General features: G+C 61.9%; 2 protein-coding genes across 2 annotated transcripts; one reads left to right on the top strand and one right to left on the bottom strand.

The window, feature by feature from the left end:
* Positions 1-453: 453 nt before the first annotated feature.
* BESB_046430 (uncharacterized protein) lies at positions 454-15,638 on the top strand (the record flags this gene model as incomplete). Its single annotated transcript, XM_029363094.1, has 18 exons — positions 454-3,075; positions 3,589-3,780; positions 3,962-4,132; positions 4,280-4,870; positions 5,059-6,799; positions 7,147-7,319; positions 7,820-8,210; positions 8,773-9,188; positions 9,466-9,576; positions 9,998-10,340; positions 10,769-11,328; positions 11,766-12,062; positions 12,280-12,552; positions 12,984-13,296; positions 13,456-14,132; positions 14,458-14,621; positions 14,872-15,106; positions 15,501-15,638. The coding sequence occupies 18 exons, from the start codon at positions 454-456 to the stop codon at positions 15,636-15,638; spliced, it is 9,408 nt and encodes a 3,135-aa protein (XP_029220460.1).
* Positions 15,639-17,799: 2,161 nt separating this feature from the next.
* Positions 17,800-21,973, bottom strand: BESB_046440 (uncharacterized protein; the record flags this gene model as incomplete). Its single annotated transcript, XM_029363095.1, has 5 exons — positions 17,800-18,170; positions 18,369-20,013; positions 20,226-20,467; positions 20,654-20,842; positions 21,013-21,973. The coding sequence occupies 5 exons, from the start codon at positions 21,971-21,973 to the stop codon at positions 17,800-17,802; spliced, it is 3,408 nt and encodes a 1,135-aa protein (XP_029220461.1).
* Positions 21,974-22,476: the final 503 nt, after the last annotated feature.

The raw sequence follows: 22,476 nt of genomic DNA on the forward strand, positions 1-22,476 counted from the left end.
CTTCCGCGTGTGTTTGGCTCCGCTTAGAGAGAAGAACGATCAAAGCCGCCCACCTGCGGGGGTGGGCGTCAGCAGGCGCCTTCTCTTGGACACCACCGCTTGTGTTCCACATTCGAGCAGGTTCTCAGTTCACGTATGTCTCTGCCTCTTCTGTTCCACCCCGCTTTCCGTGTTGAGCAATATTGCGTAGCCACTCCTGTCCCCGACTTCCTCTAGGACTACAAGCTACCGAATTCTTTGGTGCCTACGTGTTTTCGGGCTCCTCTGTGTTAGCGCCTCGTGAGTTTTTTCCTTGGTTTGTGCGACGGCCGCTCGTTTTTCTTCTAGTCTGAGATTTTGCACGACTGCGCAACCAGATCGATCGCGACACCACTCCCGTCTTCCTCTGTTCCGTTCTCCCGCGCGGCCTGAAGCTCTTTTTCAAAGGGTCCGAGAAGAAGCGAAGGTACGACGATGAAGGGGACAATGGAGACGTTGTCGCCTTGGGGCGGCACCAAAGGAGATGCTGACTCACCTTCAGAGCCCTCTTTTCAGACCGCCTCGCCCCCGCCATTGGACTTCCCTTCTCTGTACCTCGCGGAGGGCTCACTGCATTTGCCAGCGTTTGTGGCGCCGTTTCTGCTCTCCGAGACGGCCGACAAAGTCGTCGAGCTCCTGAGTCTGCTGCGCGACCCTGAGAAGCTGCGCGCTCAGCCGGGAAAGCTCATGCACGCTCTAAGGCTGCTGCGGGATCTCCAGCGCACCGGCACACTCGACGCGGTTCCTCTGGAGCACTGGGTGGAGATCGCCGCCCGCCTCGCGCGCCTCCTGATGGGAGACCCCGAAGCGGAGGGCGCCGCCGCGAGCGAGGGCAGCGAGCCAGAAGAGACTGAAGACGATGATGACGCCGAGGAGGCAAGGCGTCCTGCGGCGGCGGGGGCAAGATGCGGAGCCGCAGGAGACTGCGACGTTGAGATGCAAGAGGGAGCAAGCGGAGTGGAGACGAGCGAGGGAGAAGAGCCGCAGGCGCGCGGAAGACAAGCGAGACGAGACGCGTCGCGTTTGTGGTATGAAGAGGAGCTCGAACTCTCCAGCGGAGACGAGTCAAACGCGGGCACCGAAGACCTGGGCGAGGATGAGGCGAGTCGAAGGCGACACCTGCGGCTCTCGACGTCTCAGCAGATTCGGATCTGCGAGGCTCTCGAAGACGTCCTCGACGTCATTCGACCGGGCTACCTCCCCCCCGTCTGGATGAAGCCTAGCGCGGCTTCCCGCTACGCGCAGAGCGTCACTCCCTCTTGCGCGGCTTCCTTTTTTCTTTCCCCGAGCCCTCACCTTCGCAGACCGCTGTCGCCGCTCCGCAGACCGCTGTCGCCGCTCGCAGGCGGCGCCCGCTGGAAGCAAAGCCCTCGTGCGCCGGCGCGCAAGCGCGAAGCGGCGGTGCATGAGGCGGGAGACGCCTCCTCGGCGCCTGCCAGAGGAGCGCCAGGGGAGGACGCCGAGGAGGAAGACTGGGCGCTCGTCGCTGAGAGCGACCCCAGGGCGAGCCGGTGCGACGCCGGTGAGGAGGCGGGCGCGTCGTCGCCCAGCCAAGTGACGCTTTCTCCGCCTCGCGCCGAGGCAGAGGAGGGAGAGGCGCGCGAGGTGGAGCGACTGTTGAGTCCGCTGGAGGTGCTGCAGAAGCACCTCAAGTGGCGTTGGATGCTGGTTCAGCTCCTGCGGCGCTTCGATCGCTCGTACCGGGGTCAGGTGGCGAGCAGCGCGGCGCGGCGGAAGGCGCTGGTCAGCGCGCTGATGCGGCTCGCGTCGGCGTCACGTCCCTTCTGGGGCTTTTCGCCGTCCGCGTCCGCAGAGGCCTGCAGTCCCTCGCCGCGGGCCTCCGCCACGTCGCCCGACGCTACCCTGGCGCCGCCGCCGAGTGCCGCGGTCTCCTCGTGGTTCCTGGCGCATCCGGAGATCCGGGAGGCTGCAGGGCGGGAGCGTGCGACGATGGCTGCGGCGGCGGTGTGCGGCGTGTTTCGCGGCTCGCTGGAGGAGGTGCTTGATCTCCTCGCGCGCACGACTGACTTCACGAGCTCGCGGATCTTCCTCCGCTTCCGCTTGGTGCTGCTCTTCGCGCCGCCGGCCTTCTGCCACGCCCTCGTGCGCGACGGCCGCCTCACTCGCTGGTGGGCGTGGGCAGACGGCGCGTTCGCCTCCTCGTGGGATGCGCTTTTTGTGCTGCTTCTCTTCCGCGCGAGCAAGTTCGGCTGGGCGACCGGACAGCCGCTGACCTGCGCGCTGCGGCCGCTGCTGCCACTCCTCTTTCAAGTTTTGCTCCGCGTCTTCCAGCTGCCGCACTCTGCACCGGGCGCCGCCGCGACGATGAAGCGGCAGCGCGAGACGATCCCCGGTGAATACACGCCGCTGCTCGAGAGCCAGTTCAACACGCCGTGTCAGCTGGCGAAAGTCCTGGTGCTTCTCCTCGAGCCCTTGCCGACGATGCGAGACGCCGGCGCGGAGAGCGACGGCCAGCAGCCTGCCGGTTGCGCGGGGGAGATGCGCAAGCCGAACTGCGAGGCGGAGACGCGACAAGAAACCGAGGAAAAGAAGCAGAGGCACGCCGAGCGGCACGGCGCAACATCCGCCTTCGAACTCCTCGAGGCCCTCATGTCCACGCTCCTCGTCTTCACCCACCCGTCCTCCGACGGCGCCCGCGGCACCGCTGCCATCGGCGCCTTCTTGAACGCCTTCATCTCGGCGTATATTCGGAGAGTGCAGCGCGAGAGACTCGGCGACAACATCGTGCGCGAGGTGTGCGGCCGCCACGTCCGCGGCTGCTGCATGGGCTGCGGCGCCACCGCCGCACAAGGCAGAGAGACTGCCGCAGGAGAGACACCGGGCGAGGGAGGGGCCGTGGAGGAGACGGCGCCTGGCGCCGGAGGCGCAGCCGAGGGAGACGAAACCGAAGGACAAAGCCCTCATGAGCGCTGCCAGTGCTGCTGGTGTCGCCGCGGAGAGCACAAAAACGAGGAGACCGGAGAGTTCTTCTGTCTTCGTTTGGGGCGGCAGGAGGATGAGAAAGTCGTGGAGCTCCTAGGCCCGCTCTTCCTCCAGGTAGGCTCGACGCGCTGCCTCGCTTTCTTCTCTCAGCCTCCCGGCGGCGTTGTGCGGCTGCTGCCTTGTCCTGCTTTTCCTCTCAGGCGGCTGCCTTGTCAAGCAGCTTTCTTCCCCCTCTCTCTCTTGCTTTCTTCCCCTTTCTCTCCTTCTCTTTGCTTTCTTCTCTTCTCTCTTGTGGTCTTCTCCGGGGGATTTTCGATGCGAGTTTCACTCTTTCTTCTTCTCGTGTTGGCGGGGCTTCGAGCGCCCGATGACGCTACGACCGGGAGCGCTTCCGCGTGTTCGCCTCGGGTTGGTTCCCCCGTCTTCTTTCTCCTCTTGCGTCGTTCGTCGCCGTCTCTCTCCCTCTGTATTCTTCTCGTGTGCGCCTGAGCTTCCACTGCCCGCCAGCGCGCGATCAGTTGGCTGGGCCCTCCGCAGGCATCCTTCGCCTTGCCTTGTCTTTCCTTCATGGGCAGTCCTTCCGTCTTCGGGATGTAGTGCGGCAGAGGTGTTTTTTCTTCTTTTCAGGGTATGTTCAGCAAGCACATGGGCGTCGCGTCGTGCTACGAGGACGGCATGAAGCTGCTCTGCCATTTGCAGCCAGAGAAAGTCGTTGAAGGCCTGCTGGAACGCGCGACAGCGAGCTTGGAAGACGTCATCGAGGCTCGCCACTCCACAACGGTGCAGCTGCTCACGCGGACGGCGCAGACGCTTGTGAAGGTGCGAGGCGGGAGAGTCGCGTGAGGCTACAGGGTCTTGAGAGCAGGCCGCGAAAGAGACGCTGCAGCGTCTCTGCAGGGCGGGAAAGGACGGGGAGGGGATGCCCCCCCCCTCACACCTGAGAGGCGCTGTCTATGTCTTAGCTAATCGTGCTTTCTGTCTCGCGTTTTGCTGCATGCAGTTCGCGCCTGCGGCGCTGCCGACGATTCTCTCCTTGACGCTCCCAGGCATCGATCCCGCGGATCCTCTCAAGACGTTCCTGACGCTGTCTTTCTACACAGTCCTCTTCTCCTACATTCCGCTGATTGACTGCTCGGGCATCTCAGAGGGGACGAAGCACGAGTATCAAAAGGTGCGTCCGCACGCAGCGCGCGGGAAGAAGCGAGTCTGCGTCTTGCCGTGTGCTGCATCGCCTCTTCGGGTTGCGGGGGTTGCTGAGGCGTCGAGTTCGCGGTGACTTCGGCCTGTGTGCTGCCTCGCCTGTCCGTTTTCTTCGCAGCGGCTGCGTGAAACTTACCTGCAGCCTCAGGCGTTCGTGGGAGCAGCGTCCCCCGGCGCTGCGACGGGCAGCCGGTTTCCCGCAGACGCGGATCTTTACGGGGAGTGTGCGGCGACGCTCCCTGAGGCCCTGCAGGCTGCGCAGGGGCGCCGGCAGTTTCTCAACCTCTCGAACTTCCCCGACAGCTTTCTGCTCCAGTCTGAAGCTTCGGGCACGCCGAGTTGCTCCACGTTCGCCCCCGCCAGCCCCGGCGCGCCCTCCTTCGCCTCCGAGGGCGAGCCTTCTTCGTCGGCGTCCTCGCTCTGCGTGCTGTTTGACGGGGAAGGGGGGAGGGGGGGAAGGGCGCCTGCGCGGAAGGAAGCGGAGGCCGCAGCGGCGCCAGGGGGCGGAGGAGAAGACGCACGCGCGGAGCGGGTTGTCGGGCTGTATCGCGTACGCGAAGGCTGCTGGCAGCACAAGATGTTTTTTGACTCGGAGTTTTTCTCGACGCTGATATCGCAGCGAGAAGCCGCTTCGGCGTTCTTCCCCGAATGGGTGGACATGTGGTTCGAGCAGGTCCTGCGCCTCGTCAAGCACGCAACAGAGCCGGCTGTAGGTCGAAAGAGGGTCGTTTTTGCACTCTGGAAAAGGACATTCCCTGGGTTCGTCAGCGGCTGCTCGGTGCCTGCCCTGGGGTTGCAATGCGCGCGTTTTCTTCGCGCTCGCAGTCCGCACTCGCGGAGCTCTTCGCCCCCACGCCTGCATTTCCTTGTGTCTCTGTTTTCTGTTCTCTTTCTCAGGGGAAGAGCGGCAGTCCGATGGCGCGGCTGGATCGGGGGACGAATTTGATTCTGCGGGCGTGTGTGTCGGAGGTCGCGGCGCACGTCGAGGAGAAGACCGTCGCGCGGCTCGTCGAGAAATTCCTCAGCTGGAGCGAGACGCCCGTCGGGGAGGCGGCGAAGCAGGCTCAGAGTTTGGCGGTTCCCCTCGCCGCCGCGCTGCCCGACCGCATGCTCGCCAAGCTCGTGAGCCGTGTCTGCGACAAGCTCCTGGACAAGGACGCGACGGCGGCGCGCCCGCCGGCACCAGAGGCGCAGCGGAAGGCGGGAGACGCCGGCGAGTGCGAGAAGGAGGAGGCGGAGGTGCGTGACGCGCAGAAAGGCCTCCCGCCGGCGTCGGCGTCGCCGCTGCCTCCGCCGTTCGCGTTCCCCGCGTCTCGCCTGAAGGCGGGCGTGAGTGAAGCGGTGATTGAGTGGAACGTGCTGCTCGTCTGTTCAGCGGTGCGGAGCGCAGGGACGCACAACCTGAGATTCTCTGCAGACTTGTTTCGCATCGCGCACGCCTGTCTGCAGCACGAGAGCAAGGCAGTCTTCAAGCTCGGGGCGAAGCTCTTGCGGCGAGTCATCGAGGCCTCGCTCGGCGTTTACCCCTGGCAGCTCTGTGGGCAGCGCTGCATGGGTCCGCGTGAGTGGGAGGACGTGGAAGAGCGGAAAAAATTCGTCCTGCGCTGGGGTGAGCCCTTCTGGATGCAGCCGGGCGCGGAGAAGATACGCTGGCACATCCCCTCGGAAGCAGAAGCCCACCTGGCGACGCAAGCCGTCGCCTACGGGCTCCTCGTCTGCAAATTCCTCGCCAAAGACGCGCTACCGCCGCCGGCGACTGACGCGGCGGCGCGTGGAGGGGTCTCGCGGCTCCTCAGCGGCCCCCAGCTGCTGGGCGCATCAGTGCGCGGAGACTGGGAGACAGAGGGCGAGGAGGCCGCGCCGCAGGCGGTCGGAGGCGAGAGGGAGGAGCCTGTACGGCGCGCGAGGGGCGGGCTCGGCGCGCGCCTCGCCGAGAAGGCCTGGGCGCCGGTCGACGAGGACTTCCAAGCTGTGGCATATCCGCCGTCCTTCTTCGCGCAGCCTGCGACCGCTGAGGCGTCCTCCGCAGGCTCCCGCGGCGCCGCGCCTTCCTCAAGCAAGAGCACAGCCTTCGTGGAGACCTGCAAGAAGCTCTCGAGCGCCTCGCTGATTGCGCGGTCGCTGCTTCTCTGCCGCGCGCTGCTGAAGGGCACAGCGGTGCTGTACCCCGACGAGAGGCCGCGGCGAACACGCGGGATTCCGCTGCTCTCGCCGTTCGATGCTGACGAGCGCATGCACGCCGGCGACCCCCTCGGCTCTGCGTTCTCCGCCCCTGTCTCCTCCGCGGACGGGCGCGAGGGAGACAGACCGAACGCGGTCGCGGCGCCTGGGCTCCGGGAGGCTCCAGCCGCCGCCGTCGCGCCGCTTGTCGAGTTCGGCGCGTCGCTGATTCTTCGCGTCGAGCGCGTCTTGCTGCGACGCGCCGCCTCGCAGGCAGCGCCGACGGAGCTCGCCCCGTGTTTGGGGTTCGAGGAGGCGAAGCTGCAGAAGAAGGTGCTGCGAGCAGCCAGTCAGCTTCTGGTGCGTCTGAGTAGCAGCGTCGCACTGGAGAGCCTCAAAAACATCCGCGGAGGCGACGGCGACAGCAAGGGAGACATCGCCGGAAGGGACGCCATCGGCTACTTGTCCTGCGACTCAGGTAGGAAGACTGCGCGACGCCGGGGTGAGATCCCCCTCGCGCACGCGACAAGCGGTGGAGGAGTCTTTCTCTCTCGACGCCAGTGGAGAAGTCTGTGCTAGATGGGAGGGTCCGTGGCCTAGAGCAGAGGCGGAGACACAGATGCTGTGGAGAAAGAGAGTCGCCTGCAGGCGAAGCGGAAAGGGGTGCGCTACGCGGCAGAGAAGAGGGTTCTAGCAGCAGTGCGTTGTGCGGCTCAGGCGTCGGCGTTTCCCTCGAAGCGCCCGCTGCTCTTCGCCCCCTTGGTTGGCGGATGGCGCTTCAGGTTGTCATGTTGCTTGAAATTGGAATTCTACGCTTTTTTTCAGGCGCGCACTCCTTCTCGTACCTTTACGACGTGCCGCGCGGCATGTGGACGCAGACCGTCACCTCGGCGTGGGCGCGGCGCGTGGCGGCGCGACGCTCTCAGCATCCTTTCGAGGGGTGTCGACGGGCGGTGTTGCTTCTCGTGGCTCGCTTGGCTGTCTATCACTACGCCGAGGTAAGCGTCTCGCGCTGAGTTCTCCTCTCAGCCGCCTCCTCGCAGCTGACGCGACGCAGGAAGGATGCCATTCGCGAGGGCACTGGATCCCTGCCGCGACGCGCGGCCTCCGCCCTCCAGTGCCTCTGCCTTAATAGCGCTCTTAGTGTTCAACGTCTCTCTCTCTACCTATCTATCTGTATCTATCTATCCATATATCTATCTATCTATCTATCTATCTATTTTCATCTGTATATCAACCTGTCTATCTCTATCTGTATATCTACCTATCTGTCTCTATCTACATGTATCTATCTCTCTCTTTCTACCTCTTCTTCTCTCTCCCGTTGTCTCGCTGCCTGTGGCGTCATCCTGAGATGTGCGCATCGCCGCAAGCGCTTTTGCCGGCGCCTTCACGTACGCCTTGCCTTCTGGCTTGCCTCTTCGGTTTCTCGACGCCGGCGCTTCGAGAGCGTCTACGTCAGCGGTTCTTCGTGTGTTGCGTTGTCCTCCCTCCGCAGACGCGCCGCTTCGCGCAGCATGTCTTGCGCGATTCGTTCAGCGTCGTCTACGGTGCGCGTCGCTTCCTCGCGGCTCTGCTCCTTCGCGAGCTCGCCGAGACCTGCGAGCGGCGGCGCCTCCGCGACCGCGAGAAAGCGCCCGCCACGTCTCCTCCGCCGCTCCCCTCGTCGCTGTCGTCAGACACGCCCTCCCGCGCCTCCCCTTCGGGCTCGCCTCCCATACTCGCGTCGCCGCGCGACTGGCCGCCCCTGTCCGCAGCGGCGGCGAGCGCGGCCGCGTCTCCGCTTCTCGCGCCTCCAGCCGCACTTGTCGTCGCGGCTCGAATCGAAACAGGAGACGGCTTGGAGCCCGGAGCCCTGTCGGGCACCGCGACGCCTGCGCTCTCCAGCGGTGAGAACCTAAACCCAAAGCAGGCCTAGATTTCGCAGACGTGGAGGCAAGAGGAGACACCGTCGACGTGCCTCGAAGGGAAGGGACACGGCGAGAGCGCGGTTGCGTAGAGGCAGTCACTTGCTGGCAACAGGGAGCGAGTCTCGCTGAGCTGCACAGAAAAAGTAGAAACAGGAGCAGTCGAGAGCGAATTCCGGCCAAGGGGGGGAGGGAGGGAGAGGCTCAGGGGTCCACGCTCGAGGCAGAGCTGTCGGCTGAGGTGCTTCCCTCTGGTTCGAGAAGTTCATACGTTTGTGTGGACTCGGTCCCCTGATGTTTTCCGCCGCGGGATTCCTCGCTCTCTTCCCCTTGCGCTGCGACCTTTAGCGCCCCCGGCTTAGAGCGGAGTGGGTCTTTCATGCGCGACCCAGGTTTGGTACGTTCGCGGTGCAGTTGTAGGTGAAAGGTATTCATCTTTCAACTTTGATTTCTTAGTTGCAGTCACCTTTGTACTCAAATAATTACAGGCCTCACTTTAGCGTTCTGAGGTACTTCTGAGGCTCGTGCGTTCGCCTTCTTTCAGACGTCGAGTGCACTGTGGAAGCGCCGGCGGCTGTAGCGCCGCCTGGCGCCGCGGCCGCGCTGGTGCCGTCTTCGGGGGACGCGCGTCGAGTCCTGAGCGACGCACAGGCGCTTTCCGCTTCGCTGGCGGCGTCGGCAGACGAGACAAAGGTCGAGGAGGAGGCGCCCGTGCGCAGCTCTGCTGATTCGGGGACTCGCCACGCGTCTATGGCGCTCATCTCCGCTACTTCTTCTGAGTCGTCGCCCGCCTCGATCGCGTCGCCGACCTCGGAAATTGAGACCGAAGATCTCTTCTTCGCGCAGCTGACTGGCGTCGCCTACACTCTGAACAGCGACTCGATGATGCGCCGCGTTTGGAGTGATGCCTCGCTCGCCGCCCTCGCGCTGCGGACGGTCCTTCTCGTCTTCGAAGTGAAGGTAGGACGCGAAAAAACGAGGGGCGACGAGAGAAGCGACAGCAAGCAATCCGGAAAATCTCCGTCCGTGAAGCGCGTCCCTCTGCACCTCTGCTTGCGCGGCAGATCCGCGCATATTCTCTTTATATATCCGCCGAGAGGCGCCTGCGTTTAGATATATCTGTTCAAATGTACGTAAAGCATGCGTGCATTTATGTCTATCTGCACTAAGTTTGGTCAGTACTGTGGAGGTGGATAGCGCTCTTTGTGCATTTGCGCCTTGGGGTTTTTGCTTTCAGATCGCCAAAGATACCGTTCCGCAGCGATGGGTAGCGCTCACGCACACGCTGCTGAACTGCCGAGAGCGACTGCGGCGAAGCGGGGCAGCTTTCCAGAGAGACATCGTCCAGGTCAGGCTTTCTTGCATCCGGATTTCGTGTGTGTATCTTTCTTGCGTTTGTTTTCCTTGCCTCGTCCGATGTGACGGTGGTGTCGAGGGGCTTGCGTCTGTGTTACGCCTTCTCTCGTGGCGTTTTTGCGCCTCGTGGCTTCACCGATTCGCTTTTCTTTCCTTGTGCGCGTTTTGCTTCGAGTCACGAAGGCTGTCGCAGGCGGCTGCTGCGGTGCGCGGTGGCTCTCTGTGTGGAGTGCCTTTTCATCGACTGCGTCTTCAGCGTACTCGGCATCGGCTGCCGCGCCGCGCAGACCTCTGCTTTGTGTCGTTGGGCTTTTCGTGTCTGCTGTTGTCTGATCTCTCGGTTGGCGAGACGAGGTCTCCTTTGAGAGATCCCGCGCGAGAGCTGCGGCCTCTTTTTTCTCTTCTTCCTGCAGGGAGTTCTCCGTCCCCTCCTCGCGCGGCTTTTGCAGAAACCACCGGCCGCGGCGCGGCGGCAGAGCCTGGCGCCTCCGCCCCCTGCGCCCGCGGAGGGCGCGGCGGCGCTGGCTGAAATTCAATCGCCGTTTCACTGGAGGTTTTCGCTCGTCGCGACGTGCGTCGCCGTCTGCCTGAACGGGCCGCCGATTCTCGAAATTCTGCCTGAGTATGCGCAGTGGATTCTGTGCGCATGCGACTCTCGCCAGCACCCGCCGCTGCTCAACATGGTTGCGATGTTCGCCCTCATGCTTCTCCTAAAGTACTTCCTTAAACATCCCGAAGTGCCGATTCCGCCAAACTGTAAGCCTCCGGCTACGTTTATATATACATATGATTACGTGTATATATTGGTGCACTCGCGTGTGCATACGCTCATATATATATATATATATATATATGTTTTGTATGCAAATGAAGACGCGCCGGTGCTTCTTTGCTTACCCCGACGAGGAGGCGTGGTATAGATCTCCCTTTCTTCCTCCTGTATTCGACAGTAGAGCGAGTCAGCCAGGCAGTTTCAGGTTTTCGTCCCGATTTTTTCCTGCCTGGCGTCTATACGCAACGAGGCAGGCGCGTGGACGGCTCGCATGAACATATACACACAGCGACAAATATATATATATATATATGTATATGTATAAGCGTGTATCTCTGATTGTGTCTCGATTCGATGACTGTTTCATTCTGTTTTTGGTGTTCGGTGTTGCGCTTTTGCGTTTCTTGTGCAGTTTTGCGTGCGCTGCACTCGTCGTCGACGCTGAGGAAGTGGGTCGCCGCGCAGGCGATCATTCACCACGAGGGCGTGCGGTCACTCTCGGGGGGGACCGCCGGTCGTCGCGGCGGGCCTGCGCAGGACAGCAGCTTCCAGCTCGTGGTCGATGTGATCAAAATCGATCGGAGCTGGCCTTCCTCGCGCACCAGTCGTGTCTCCAAGGCCCTCTCCCTGCACAACGCCCTCTCCGCAAAGACGCTCTTCCAGTTCCTCTTCGCAACCAGCCACCTCGTCGCCCCCGCAGGGAAGGAGGCTCCCACAGAGGAGTCCGTTGCAGAGAAGGAGGCTGGCGGGGAGAAGGAGGCTGTGGGAAAGGAGGCGCGACGCGGCGAGAGTCTGTTTTCGCTCTTTGAGACGCTCAAGGAGGAGCTCGTGGCGCTTGCGCAGCACCCGAGCAGCGAACCGGACTGTCACATTTCCGTCGTGGAGATCGTCTGCGGCGCTGCGGCTGCCGCGAGAAAGTGCGCAGATGATGCCGTCCGCGAGGCCCTCTGGAAGGCGATGTGGCCTGCCATGGTGAGCGAAGAGTCGCTTTTTTTCGATCTGGGGGAGAGAGGTGTGAGGCTCTAGAACGCACTTTCTCGGCTTGCCCAGCGCCGCCACGTTGCACTGAGGGAAGAACTCACGCGAAATCACGAGAGAGAGGACGAGCGGCGGACGCGCGGGGATGCGGCAGGCGCAGGCGCCCAGATTCTTTACAGTCGCGCGACCCGCAGGACACGCAAGAAGAAGCAAGCAGGGAATCGAAGAAGGCGTCCGAGGAGTCTGTCGCAGAACGATGATTACCTGAAACGAGCTGGGTGGGAGTTAAAGTCATCCGGTTTCTTTGGCGCATGCGGCGGCCTCAAAGGACCAAGGGGTCTGCCAATGGAGCTGCCGCCGCGTGACAGGAAGACCTCGCTTTAAGCGTGTTGTGGACATCGCAACGCTTTTTTTTCGCCTTTTCGTCTCAGGTCGCCGAATATAAGCAGCTGGATGAACTTCGCCTGCTCGCGTGGCTCGATGGCATTCGCTTCGTGGTTCAGCGCCCCGAGAAGAACTTTCGTTTCCCCCGCGAGGACTGCGCAGAGGCGTTAGCGCCGCAGCCCGCCGCTTCTGCTCCAGGCGCCGAAGAGGCCCCGCGGGAGGGCACAGAGAGGCGAGCGAAGCGACGCGGTGTACCGGAAGAAGTACAGATGCGGCGGATTCTGCCGTTCATGAACTTCTGCATCAACGCGTCCACGGGCGCGCCGAAAAGCGACGACCTGGCGGTTAGTCTGCGAAGCAGAGCGGCGGAGACACACACGAAAGGGGGGCGAGTCGCGGAGATAGGAGGATAAGGGGCGAGAGGACGGTAGAGGCCTGCAGACTTTCACTGGGGACAGAGGAGAGCTGAGACCAGGCGCAGACGCAGAGGCCCGAGGCGTGTGTGGGCGGGCTGATAGGGAGACTCGAAAAGGCTTTGTTTTCTCTTTGTTGTGCCTCCAGGCCTTCCCGTCTGTCGACCAAAGAGAATTTGCGTCCTCGTCCTTCGAGCTGACCCGCCAACTCCGTCTCTTCGGCGGTCTACTCGTCGCGATCCTGACGGAGTCGCACCTTCTTGGCTGCTCCGCGTCTTCGCGCGTCGCGCCTTCGCCTCAGGCCGCCTCTTTGTCCAACGCACCGCGGTGCGATTGCCTGTGCGGCACGTGCGCGTCTGTGCGCGTCATCCAGACGGGGTTGCCCATCATCCACAAGGGATTTTCGCATCCGTACAAGCAGGTAAGAAGGAAATAAAGGAAGGCGCCTGTGTCTGATTATATCTGCCGCTTTCGGGTCAGGCGTCGACCTCCGGGCGGGGCTCCCAGCGCGCGCGTGCGTGTGGCGTCGAGTTCTCAAGTTCTGAGAAACTAAAAGGTTGTTGAAAATCCGCTGTCGTCTGGGTGAAAGGGCGTCTGTCTGTGTATCTTTCTGCGTATACCTGTCCTAAGCAGCGAGTGGGCGCGAGGCAGAAGCTCGTGCTTTATATGCGTGGGCGAAAAGAGTTTCATTCTTCGTGGCTCTCCGCTGTAGAGCCGACCTGGTTTTCTTAGTTTTCTGTTCATCAGGACTTCCGCCTCCTCCGCAGCGCGGCGTCTGTGTGTTCACTTCATCCGAGCCGTGCTGGCGCGCTCTTGAAATTGGAGTCCTTTCCGTTCTTTTTCCTCTCTTAGGTTCGCGAGGAGGTCGCGCGCCTCATCAGCGTGGTGATTTGTCTGGGCGACGAGGACGAGCTGCAGCAAGTCGAGCGAGAGCGAGCGCTGCTGGTGGCGCGATACTGCAGCGCAGCCCCCGGGCGCAGGCGAGCTCTCGCGGTCGCCGACGCGCGGCAGGGCCAAGATGGCGCGCAGGGCGACGCACGACGCGCAGACGAGACGCCTTGCGGATGCTGCATCTCGGTGTATCAAAGGCAACTCCAAGATCTTCTGCTGGGAAGCGCTGCGGCTCTCGCGCCTGCGATCGACGCCGACACGGGTCCTGAAGCGGGTGAGGAGAGGTGGTGAGTTGGTGAGGAGAGAGAAATGCGGAAACGGTGAGGAGAGCAGAGGTTTCTTCTGCTCGCGTCTCGACCTCACCAGCTTAGTCTCTCTTATTTCGGGAGTCGGTTGCCTCACTCGCGCTCGATCCTGTTCGCTTTCTGTTCAGGTCGTCAACCCGGCTCGAGCAAGTCGCCCTTCCTCTGCGGCAGCGCGACGATTCTCACGAGTATGTTTTACTCGCTTCTTCAACACGACGCCTTCGTACTGGCGGCCTGCGCCGCGGGCGGACCCCGCGCGCTCGACTGGTGCCTCTCTGCGTCCGCGGCGTTTCTCGCGAAAATGAAAGGCGCCCAAGAGCCGCAGACCGCCGGCTCTGAGGAAGACGCGGGCGACGACGAGCCCCTGGGCGTCGCCGGAGGCCCGCTGATGTTCCTTCTCGCCGCCAGCAAGCACCCCGATCGCGACATCCAGGGCCTCGCCGCGAACGTGGGCAAAATCGTCTGCCTCCAGCCGATGCAGCCGCAGCTCCTGCGAGACTTTTCTGCGCTGCAGGCCGCGGCGCAGGCCGCAGCGGGAGCCGGGGCGCGGGGGGCGGAGGACGCCGAAGGGGGAGTCGCGGAACCGCGGGAGGAGACGCAGGCTGGCGGCGGCGGCGCGAGCCCAGAGACGCTGTTGGCGCAGCGGGAGGAGGGAGGGCAGCGGCCCCCGCCTATGAGTCGCATCCTGCGAGAAGTGGCGAGGGCGCCCGTGGTAAAGCAGCTGCACATGCTGGTGGAAGCGTTCGCCTCCTACATGCGCCATCCGTCCTGGAAAGTCCGCTGCGCTGCGGTCCGGCTGTCGGAGGTGCGTTGGACCGAAAAAACGAGCCGAGTCCTTTCTGCACCATCTTGGGCGGGGAGCTGCATCTTGTGAGGCGTCTTGCCGCTTGTCTGAAGAGGTCGCGCGGCATCTTTCGTAGGCGTGCGAGCAGTCCCGCAGATCAATAGGTTCATGCTAAGACTACGCACGTGCAAGTGGACTGCCACCTATACACATATACATGTGTATACATGTCAATGTATGTGGATGTTTGGACGTTCTGTTGCGCTAGTCTATGACTTTTGCCCCGTGTTACCCTGAGGTAGACGCTCGCGGTTTCCATGTTTCTGGATTGTGCTGTGTGGTGCAGCTGCTGGGATGTCAATATCGCATGCTTCTGTTTGGAAGCGAGACCTACCGGAGGCTGGTTGAGGTGGGGATCGTGGGCTTGCAGGACCCGCAGCCGGAGGTCCAGCAGGCGGCGAAAGTCGCGCTGTCCTTTCTCCTCCTCTCGTGCACAGATCAGGAATGCCGGTGAGTGTGAAGAAAAGAAAAAGGAAACACTCAAGCAGTGCGGCTCACGGCCTCCTTCGCGGACGCGCGGGGGGCGGCGCCTGGCGCAGGGTTCGCGTGGTTTGCTCTCCGGACGGCGTCATTGGTGCGGATCTTCTGGCCTTCGTTGCGCGTTCGCCGCCGGGACACGAGGCGTGACTTTTGCGAGGTGAATGCGCGTTGGCTGGCTGCTGGTGAAGTGTCGACTTTGGCGTTCCTTCTGCGTTTCCAGGTACTACACACAGGTCTTTCTGCAGATCGCGGGCCCCTCGACGGCGCCGGCTGCGGGCGGCAGACCCGACGAGGCTGCGCGTTCCTCTCTCGCGCAGCAGCGCAGCCCGCTCGCCGGCGTCCTCGGCCTTGCGGCCTTGGTGCATGCAGCCCCTTTCCACGTCCCTGGTTGGCTGCCGGAGACCATCACGTGCCTGGCGAAATACGCCAACGCGAAGATGAGCGACACCATCCGCGTGAGGCATCCCTGCAGCAGCAGCAGCAGCAGAGCCCACAGAGCCAGTCCACTCTCTAGGATGCATATATATACATATGTGTACGTGCGCGTGCATATGCATATACATCAACGTACATACATATGCATATGTATATGTGTATGCATAGAGATGTATATATACTTGTACGCAGTTCTGTATCTGTAGGGTCCGTCGACTCTCCGTAGAAAGAGGTGTGCGCACGTGTCCTGCCTGCATAGGTAAACGGCGATCTACCGCGGCCGTGTTCCTCTGTGCGCTGCTCAAGCGATAGTGAGGCAGAATGCGACTCTCGCAGTGGTTCCTTCGGGCGTCAGCTCTTCTTGGTGGACACCGGCGCGGAATCCTGCGGACTTCGTTTGCTTCTTTCATGCAGCGACACGTGGAGAAGACTTTGCAGGAGTTCTACCGCACGCATCAGGACGCGTGGCGCCAGCTGCATGTGCGGAAGTTCTCGCCTGAGCAGCTCGACGTGCTCGAGACCTACAAGGGACGCCCGACTTACTTTGCGTAGCGCCGCCGCGAGCGCGAGACCCCCCGCGGCTTCTGCAGCCTTTGAGGCGCAGAGGAGCCAAGGCGAAAAGCGGCGACGATGGAGGAAGAGGGAATTGATCGTTAAAGAAGCGCGCAGCCACGCGGTAGACAGAGGTCTGCCCGCGAGACTGCAGCGCCGCCGCATGCAGAGAATCGCCCAGACAAGAGGACGGCCGCACCCAGGATCGCAGATCGTTGCAAGCGCGAGGATCTCGGGGGGAGGAGAGGGGGGGGAGCACGGCCCAACAACGAGCGGATGGAGGTGGAGGAATCGCCGAAGAGAAGGGTTTGAAAAGAAGGAGACTGTGAATCAGAGCGGAGGTAAGAAAAGAGAAAAGGATGCAGGAAGGCCTTCGAGGCTTCTACCCTAAATGCGGTATGCCGATTTCTTGCGTCGTCGAGCCGAGAACGCAAACTGGTTTGTCGAGTTTTCTGACTCCCGCTGCATGTGCCTTCCCAGGGGCAACGCAGCGAGCGCCTGCGCCATGATGTCTGTCTTCTTTTCGAGTCTTTTCTTGCCAAATGGGCGCAAGCGCAGACCTACACGCGTTTTGTTTTTTAGTTGTCTCTGTCCGTTGTAGAAGCATAGGCCATAGGCATGTTGAACCCGCCGATAAATCGTTGCCGCCCTCACGCCCTGCAAGCGGCCCCGCATTTGTTCCCCCCCCCCCCCCCTCCCCCCCCCCGCATCTGTTCGAGCGTCCTCGATTTCGGGGCCTCGAAGCGCCACAGTGGCTCTCATGCCTTTCACATCGAAGCGCCCGCACGCCAACAGCTTGAGTCTCGGCGGTCACACGCCCGGTATTCGAGTCTGCCGCATGCGGAATTCCCGTCATCGGCGTGTCTAAGCGCGCACTGAGGTAGCTCCTCGCAGCGCCTGCGCAAGCACGCGATAAGTGTAGGACTTACTGCGCGACGGCAGCACTGCGTTGTCAAAAACGCAGATTCCAAGCTTGCCACGAAATACAGAAGACGGCGCGAAAGTGCTCTCCCGCTTCCGCATCACGCAGGTCTCACAGTTGCGGTAGAGCGAGGGAAGACTTCAGAACGTGACAACGCTACTCTTATACAGCCTGGTACCAGAAACAGATACGATCCGCGAGCAGGGGTCCGCCGCCCATCAAGGCCGTCCACATGTCTTTCAGGTGCACACATAAAAAAAGACTCGGTTCTGCTGCCAGGCTCCGGGAATCAGGACTGGCACGATACCAGCACCTTCGCGAACAGCTATACGTATATATATGTATTTGCAGCTACTTTGACACTGGTAGATGCCGGTCGGCTGCGCTGCGTTTTAGCGTACCCTCTGTTCTTCGCCAAAGAGAGTATATTTAGATATCTATCAAATGTGTGCGTCTTTGGGGGCCTCCGTATGAATGTGCATACTTGCAAATTCGACTACCCAAGTAGCGCGGGGTGACAGCGACGGAAGCCTGTCCCCGTATGGTCGCTAGGTCTGCCGGGATGACTCATCTCTCGATCGGGGGGGGGGGGGGGGGGGGGGGCGGCGCCGATTCGGCAAGGTAGTTTCAAACACCAGGGCGGCATTTAGCAGATGTGTAGGCAAATGGTGACGGAGGGCTAATCGGTGACTGTGGTGACTGAGCCATGGCTTGGCATTAACGGTTTTTGAGGCCAGAGCGCAACCGCTTTGGCTGTCAGGTCACTCTGGGGTACGCGGGGTGGGGCGGCATTTCCGGTGTGTGGAACGTGCGCCGGTTCCGGTGCGTTTCAAGAATGTCGCGCCGAAATGCATAAAAAAAACTCATAAGGGCAAGCGATCTGGTTCGCGCCCAAGAACACAAAACGGGTATAGCGAATGCTCAAAACGAATACACCGGGCATGACCGTGTTGTCTATCGCCTCCTGCCCAGACACATCTATCGTTATCGCACATAGCACAAAAATCCTGTCCCAGCCTCCCATCTTCCCCGCTCCGGGATGCATCCAAAGACAGCAGTCTAGCTTGCATCCGTGTATGTGTGCGGGAATTGCACATGCTTATCCGTACTCATGGGCGCTGCAATCTATGATGCTTTACATGCTGCGAAATCCATAGACACCTATACCGACATCGTGGCAGAGTCACGCGAAGCACACGCTCGCGCAATACAGGTTCAAGGATGAATTAGAGATCAGGGTCAGTTGTGGCTGTACTGCTGGCGGACCGTGACCATGCTGTGGTTCTCTGCGCCAGCCAAGGCACCGACGCCTTGCAGCGGCACCCCGCCGACGGCGGCGGCTGCAGCCTCGGGCGTCGAGTAGAAACCGAACTGCTTGGCGTAGGCCTCGAGATGGGCGACCGAGAGCTGATTAAGTTGCGCCTGAACCTGCTCCAGGTTTCCCACTTCCTGCTTGCCGAGCTGGGGCTTCGGGACCTCCTGGAAGGACGAGACGCGGATGCGGCGCTCCTTGGCATCCTCAGGAGCCAGCAGGGCGGACGACACGCGGCTGTTTGACGCAGCCGCGCGCGCCTGACCGAAAAACGGGGAAGCTCCGGGAGCAGCAAGGCCTGGAGAGGAACCACAGAGGCAGCAGAGAAGCTGCAAGAAACTCAGGCGCAAAAGCAGCTAATGGCGGATGCATGCCATTCGCGGTGCGGTGACTCGCTGACTGGTGTAGTTGGGATGAGTCTCCCGTACGCATGTGCTTCGTGGAGGTTCGCGAGGGAGGGCGCCCCCGCAGACACACTCGTCGACCGTGGAATTACCTGGCTGGGCATCAGCTCCCCTTTGGGAGACCATTCGCTGCTCCTGAGCCATGTACAGCTGCGGCATGTTTGCGGACACCATCCTGGAGGCGGACATCGCTTGCTGCGCTTGCGCAAGCTCTTTCCCACGGAGCATGGCTGCTACGGCGCTCGCCGCAGGTTTTTGAGAGATGTTGGCAGTGGCGTTGGCAGCCTGGGCCTGGGCGCTCTCCATGTACCGCGCCTGCTCCGCGAGCTCAGCCGCGTTGAATGCAGAGGGGGGGTAGGCCCCGGAGGGACAGACCCCCGGGAGGGCCGTTGACGGCAGCGTGCCCTGGTAGTGGGGGGCGGCCATCGCCGCGGCGGCGAGGCCAGCGGCGCCTTGGGCACCGGGGCCAGTCATTTGATCTGGCGTGGCGGCCTCTCTCTGAGCCAGGCGCTGCTGGGCCGGCTGCACTTGGCTGGATTCGCGAGTCTCGTCTTCAGCCGCGTCCTTCCACAAACGGAGAGCGCCGGCGAGGAGCTTGCCAGCCTGTCGGAGTGGATCGACGAGCGACTTGCTGCGCGTGTTGGCTGGCGAGGGCAACGCGGTGGACTTTGGCGACGCGCCGGGCGCCTTCGTGCGACGGAACATGTCGCGGTTCTCGACCATGCTCATCGTCTGGAGGCTGGGGCGGAGCGGCGCCGGACCCGCCGACAAGGACATGCCACTGGCAGAAAACTCGGAGGGGACCTGCAAGCCGCTCGTCGCAGCCGGCTGCGCGCCCTGAGCCATCATCATCTTCACGGCTTCCTCTGGGGGGAGCATTGCGTAAGGCGACCCGCCAGCTGCCGTCATCACACCCGAGGTCGTCCCCATCTGGTGCTGAGGCAGCGACACGGTGCGCCACACAGGTGCGTTATCCGCGGCAGACACCATGCGGCTCTGCTGCTGCGACGCCAGATCGGCGCCTGGCTGCGGAGCCGCAAGCAGCATTCCGCCGGCCGAAGCTGCGCCAACGGTGATGGCACGCGACACCTGGCGAACCGCGGTGGAGTCGGCAGTGCGCGCCGCAGCATACGCCTGCAAAGTGGCTGCAGCCGATGGCCCTCCACCCTGACCCTGCTCTCCCTCCTTCAGGGTCTCAGCAGCTGCAGTCGGCATGAGGCTGGCGAGCGGCGGAGCCGAAAGCGCGCCTCCGAGCGTAGCAGCGGACACCGCGACCTGGGCTGCCTGCGCCGCCTGCGCCAAAGCGGCCTCTTCCGCTCTCATGGCGGCCTGGGCAGCAAGCGCCGCGGTCTTCTCGATCTGCGCTTGAGCCGCCAGTTCTGCAGCTCTCGCGCCCTCAGGGAGGTGAGCAGGGTTGGTCACCAAAGTGCCGTCGGGATAGCGGTAGGTCACCGCAACCTGACCGGAGGCGCTGATGTTCTTCGGCGCAGAAACGCCGTGGGAGGAGCTGCCGGCAACGGGCACCTTGTCTGGAGACTGCGCCAGGTGGAGAATCGTCGAGTAGGGAATGCCAAGGGCCTCAGCCTCTTCAGGAGCCATCTTCTGGATTCGGGCACGCGCCGCAGCGGCCGCCTTCGCCTCTTCGGCGTCAGCCTGGGCCTGGATCTCCATGCGGCGCAGATGAATGAGATCGGTCTCCAGCTCGTTGCGCATGTTGTGCATGCACTTCGAAATCACCTGTGAGACAGGAAACAAACAGAGGAGGTGAGGTCGAGTCTTGTTCCCGAGGATTCGGCACCTACAACTGACCCGCACCTATGAAACTCACGTAAGACCGGAAATTATGTCAACCAGCAGGATCAAATCCGGCATCGATTACACGAAGCGCAAACCGTGCCGCGCAAGGGATCGCGAAAGAAGGCATCCCCCGTTTGGCTTTCTCCACTCACCACGGTGGCCTGCTCGAGGCTCAGGTTCTTCTCGGTGGCAAGGCTCTTGATGAGCATATGTTGATAAGCTTCGAGGGCCTGGGAGTATCCAGCAACCGCGACGGCTGGCGCAAATCTTTGGCTCGTTGTCTCCAGTTCCGCATAGGCCTTCTTGACGAGGTTCAGAAGGAACCGGCATGTGCAGCGGCGAGTAAAGTCGTGAAGCGAGCTCTTGGGAGCGGTCTTGCACTTGCGATCCACGTCTGGAGGCAAAAGTGGGAAACAATGAACTGTATGCACCTGGAGAACAGATCGCCCAGTAGATCATCACAGTTTCAATTGCAAGGACGCGGAGAACTGGCTGAGAATGGAGAAGACCCTAGAGCCACGCTACTGCACATGAGAGTGGTGCATGACATCCGGAGGTCGCCCTCCTCTGGTCTGCGTACTTCGAACGTTAGCCTCAAGGAGCTCAGCGGCATCGATCAAGCGGCAGATGTCTTCTCCGTTGTGCTTCTCCAAGATGTCCAGGAGGACAGGAATTGAAACGTGCTCCGTCACGTTGCCTGAGGCATCCCGGGCCTGCACTTTGATCTGTTCAAAGACTCTGTTGAGCAGAGCCTCGCTCATTTCGGTGGCTGCGAAAACAGAGAACACAATGGCAAGCCGCGTTTCCCATATCTAAGGAGGACGATTGCCACAGCAAGCACACGCTCCACCTAAGGCCGTGGACTGCGCGACTGGTGCAAATGGCTCGCTGCAGAAATGAAGCTACGCGAGTTTACATGTAGCGTTTGTCGGAGTGTACCTGGGTGGAAGAAGGACATGATAAATTGGCGTCGAGACAGATTCGGTCCCGGAAGCCTGAGGAGGTTGACAACCTGCTGCTTCCATCTCCCGGCGGAGCGTGGCGGGGGTACCGACACTCCCTGGGCGAGGAGCTTTCCGGCTTCAGCGCGGCCCTCGGGGCTCGAGAGCGGCGAAGTCAAGCTGTGGGGGACGACGCGCATTCTGTCCAAATCGTAGCGCGGTTCCTCCAACACAACTCTGGGTCTGGCGGCCTGGTCGTGGCTGTGGGAGGCCTCCCTCGAGTTGGCAGGCACTGAAAGGGTGACAACGGGTTTCTTCTGAAGCGACGTTTGCCGCGATTCGGCGGCGCGCGACTTCTCGGAGACCGCGTCAGACAGTTGGCGTTGCGCGAGCGCGGCTCTCCGCTGGGCAGCAATTTGTTCTTGTTGCTGCTGCTCCACCGCTTCGTTTTCTTGTTGTTTCTGGTGCATGGCCTGCAGTTGATACTCCGCCGCGCGCACAACATCAGTTTTGCCGCTCTCGCGCGCTTGCTCGACGACGCGTTGCAGGCGCTCAGCCTCCTTTGCCAGGATGCTCCGGCGCTCACCCAGAGCGGCGATTGTCGCAAGGCTTTCACGTTCCTCCTCATACAGAGCGTGCAGGGACTGCTCGAGTTCGTGGCGCGAAGAGGAGCGGATGCTGACGGGAGACGAAGCTCCGGAGGCTCCACCAGAGCGGTGCCCAGAAAGCGCCGAATGCCGGCTGGCGTCGCTCCGCGCGCGCGAGGCGGATTCCTCATCCGAAGGGCCCCGCTGCGTGTGAACAACTGGAATGGAGGAAGTCGACGCGGTCATTTCCTTGCTGTTCTGACGAGGAGAAGCGGCTCCATCGATGTTCGACTGCACGGCGGTCGCCGCAGCGTAGACCGTCTGAACAGGCTCGCTGTCCAAGACGGGGGTGTTCGCCGACGTGGATTCCATTGCGGAAACTAGCGGATTTTCCTGGTTGCCGCAGATACCGAAGCCGTCTCTTGGAGCGCCGTAAATCTGAGGAGAAACGCCCAAGTTTGGTGTTGCGAAGAAATCAGGGGTCTCAAAACGGGTGCTTGCCGCAGGACGTGCGCGGTATGTGGCCCTCAGCAACTGCGGGTCGTTGCTGCCGACGCTGGTTGAGCTAGCGCAGTCGTAAGACAGCGTAAAACTATTGCTCGAAAAGGATTTCGGAAGAAAGACAAACGAGGAGAAACGCACGTAGGGTTGGGCTACAACATATAAACACGATTGGAGGGTTTCAACAAGCAAGACAACAGCACGGATAACAAGAGTATGACACGCAGTTGCGCGCTGCCTTTGTCTTGAGGTTGAGGCAGCTGGCGGTCCGTTGCGGTGTGAGACTGAGCGGACGGTCAGGACCCTGTATCGAACAGTCTTGTTCCTCTCGAAAGCAGAAATCCGTAAGGTCGGGCTCGCCCTTACCGAGAGGC

The sequence above is a fragment of the Besnoitia besnoiti genome, chromosome III (assembly GCF_002563875.1).
Source record: "Besnoitia besnoiti strain Bb-Ger1 chromosome III, whole genome shotgun sequence".
In the NCBI taxonomy this organism is placed as follows: Eukaryota; Apicomplexa; class Conoidasida; order Eucoccidiorida; family Sarcocystidae; genus Besnoitia; species Besnoitia besnoiti.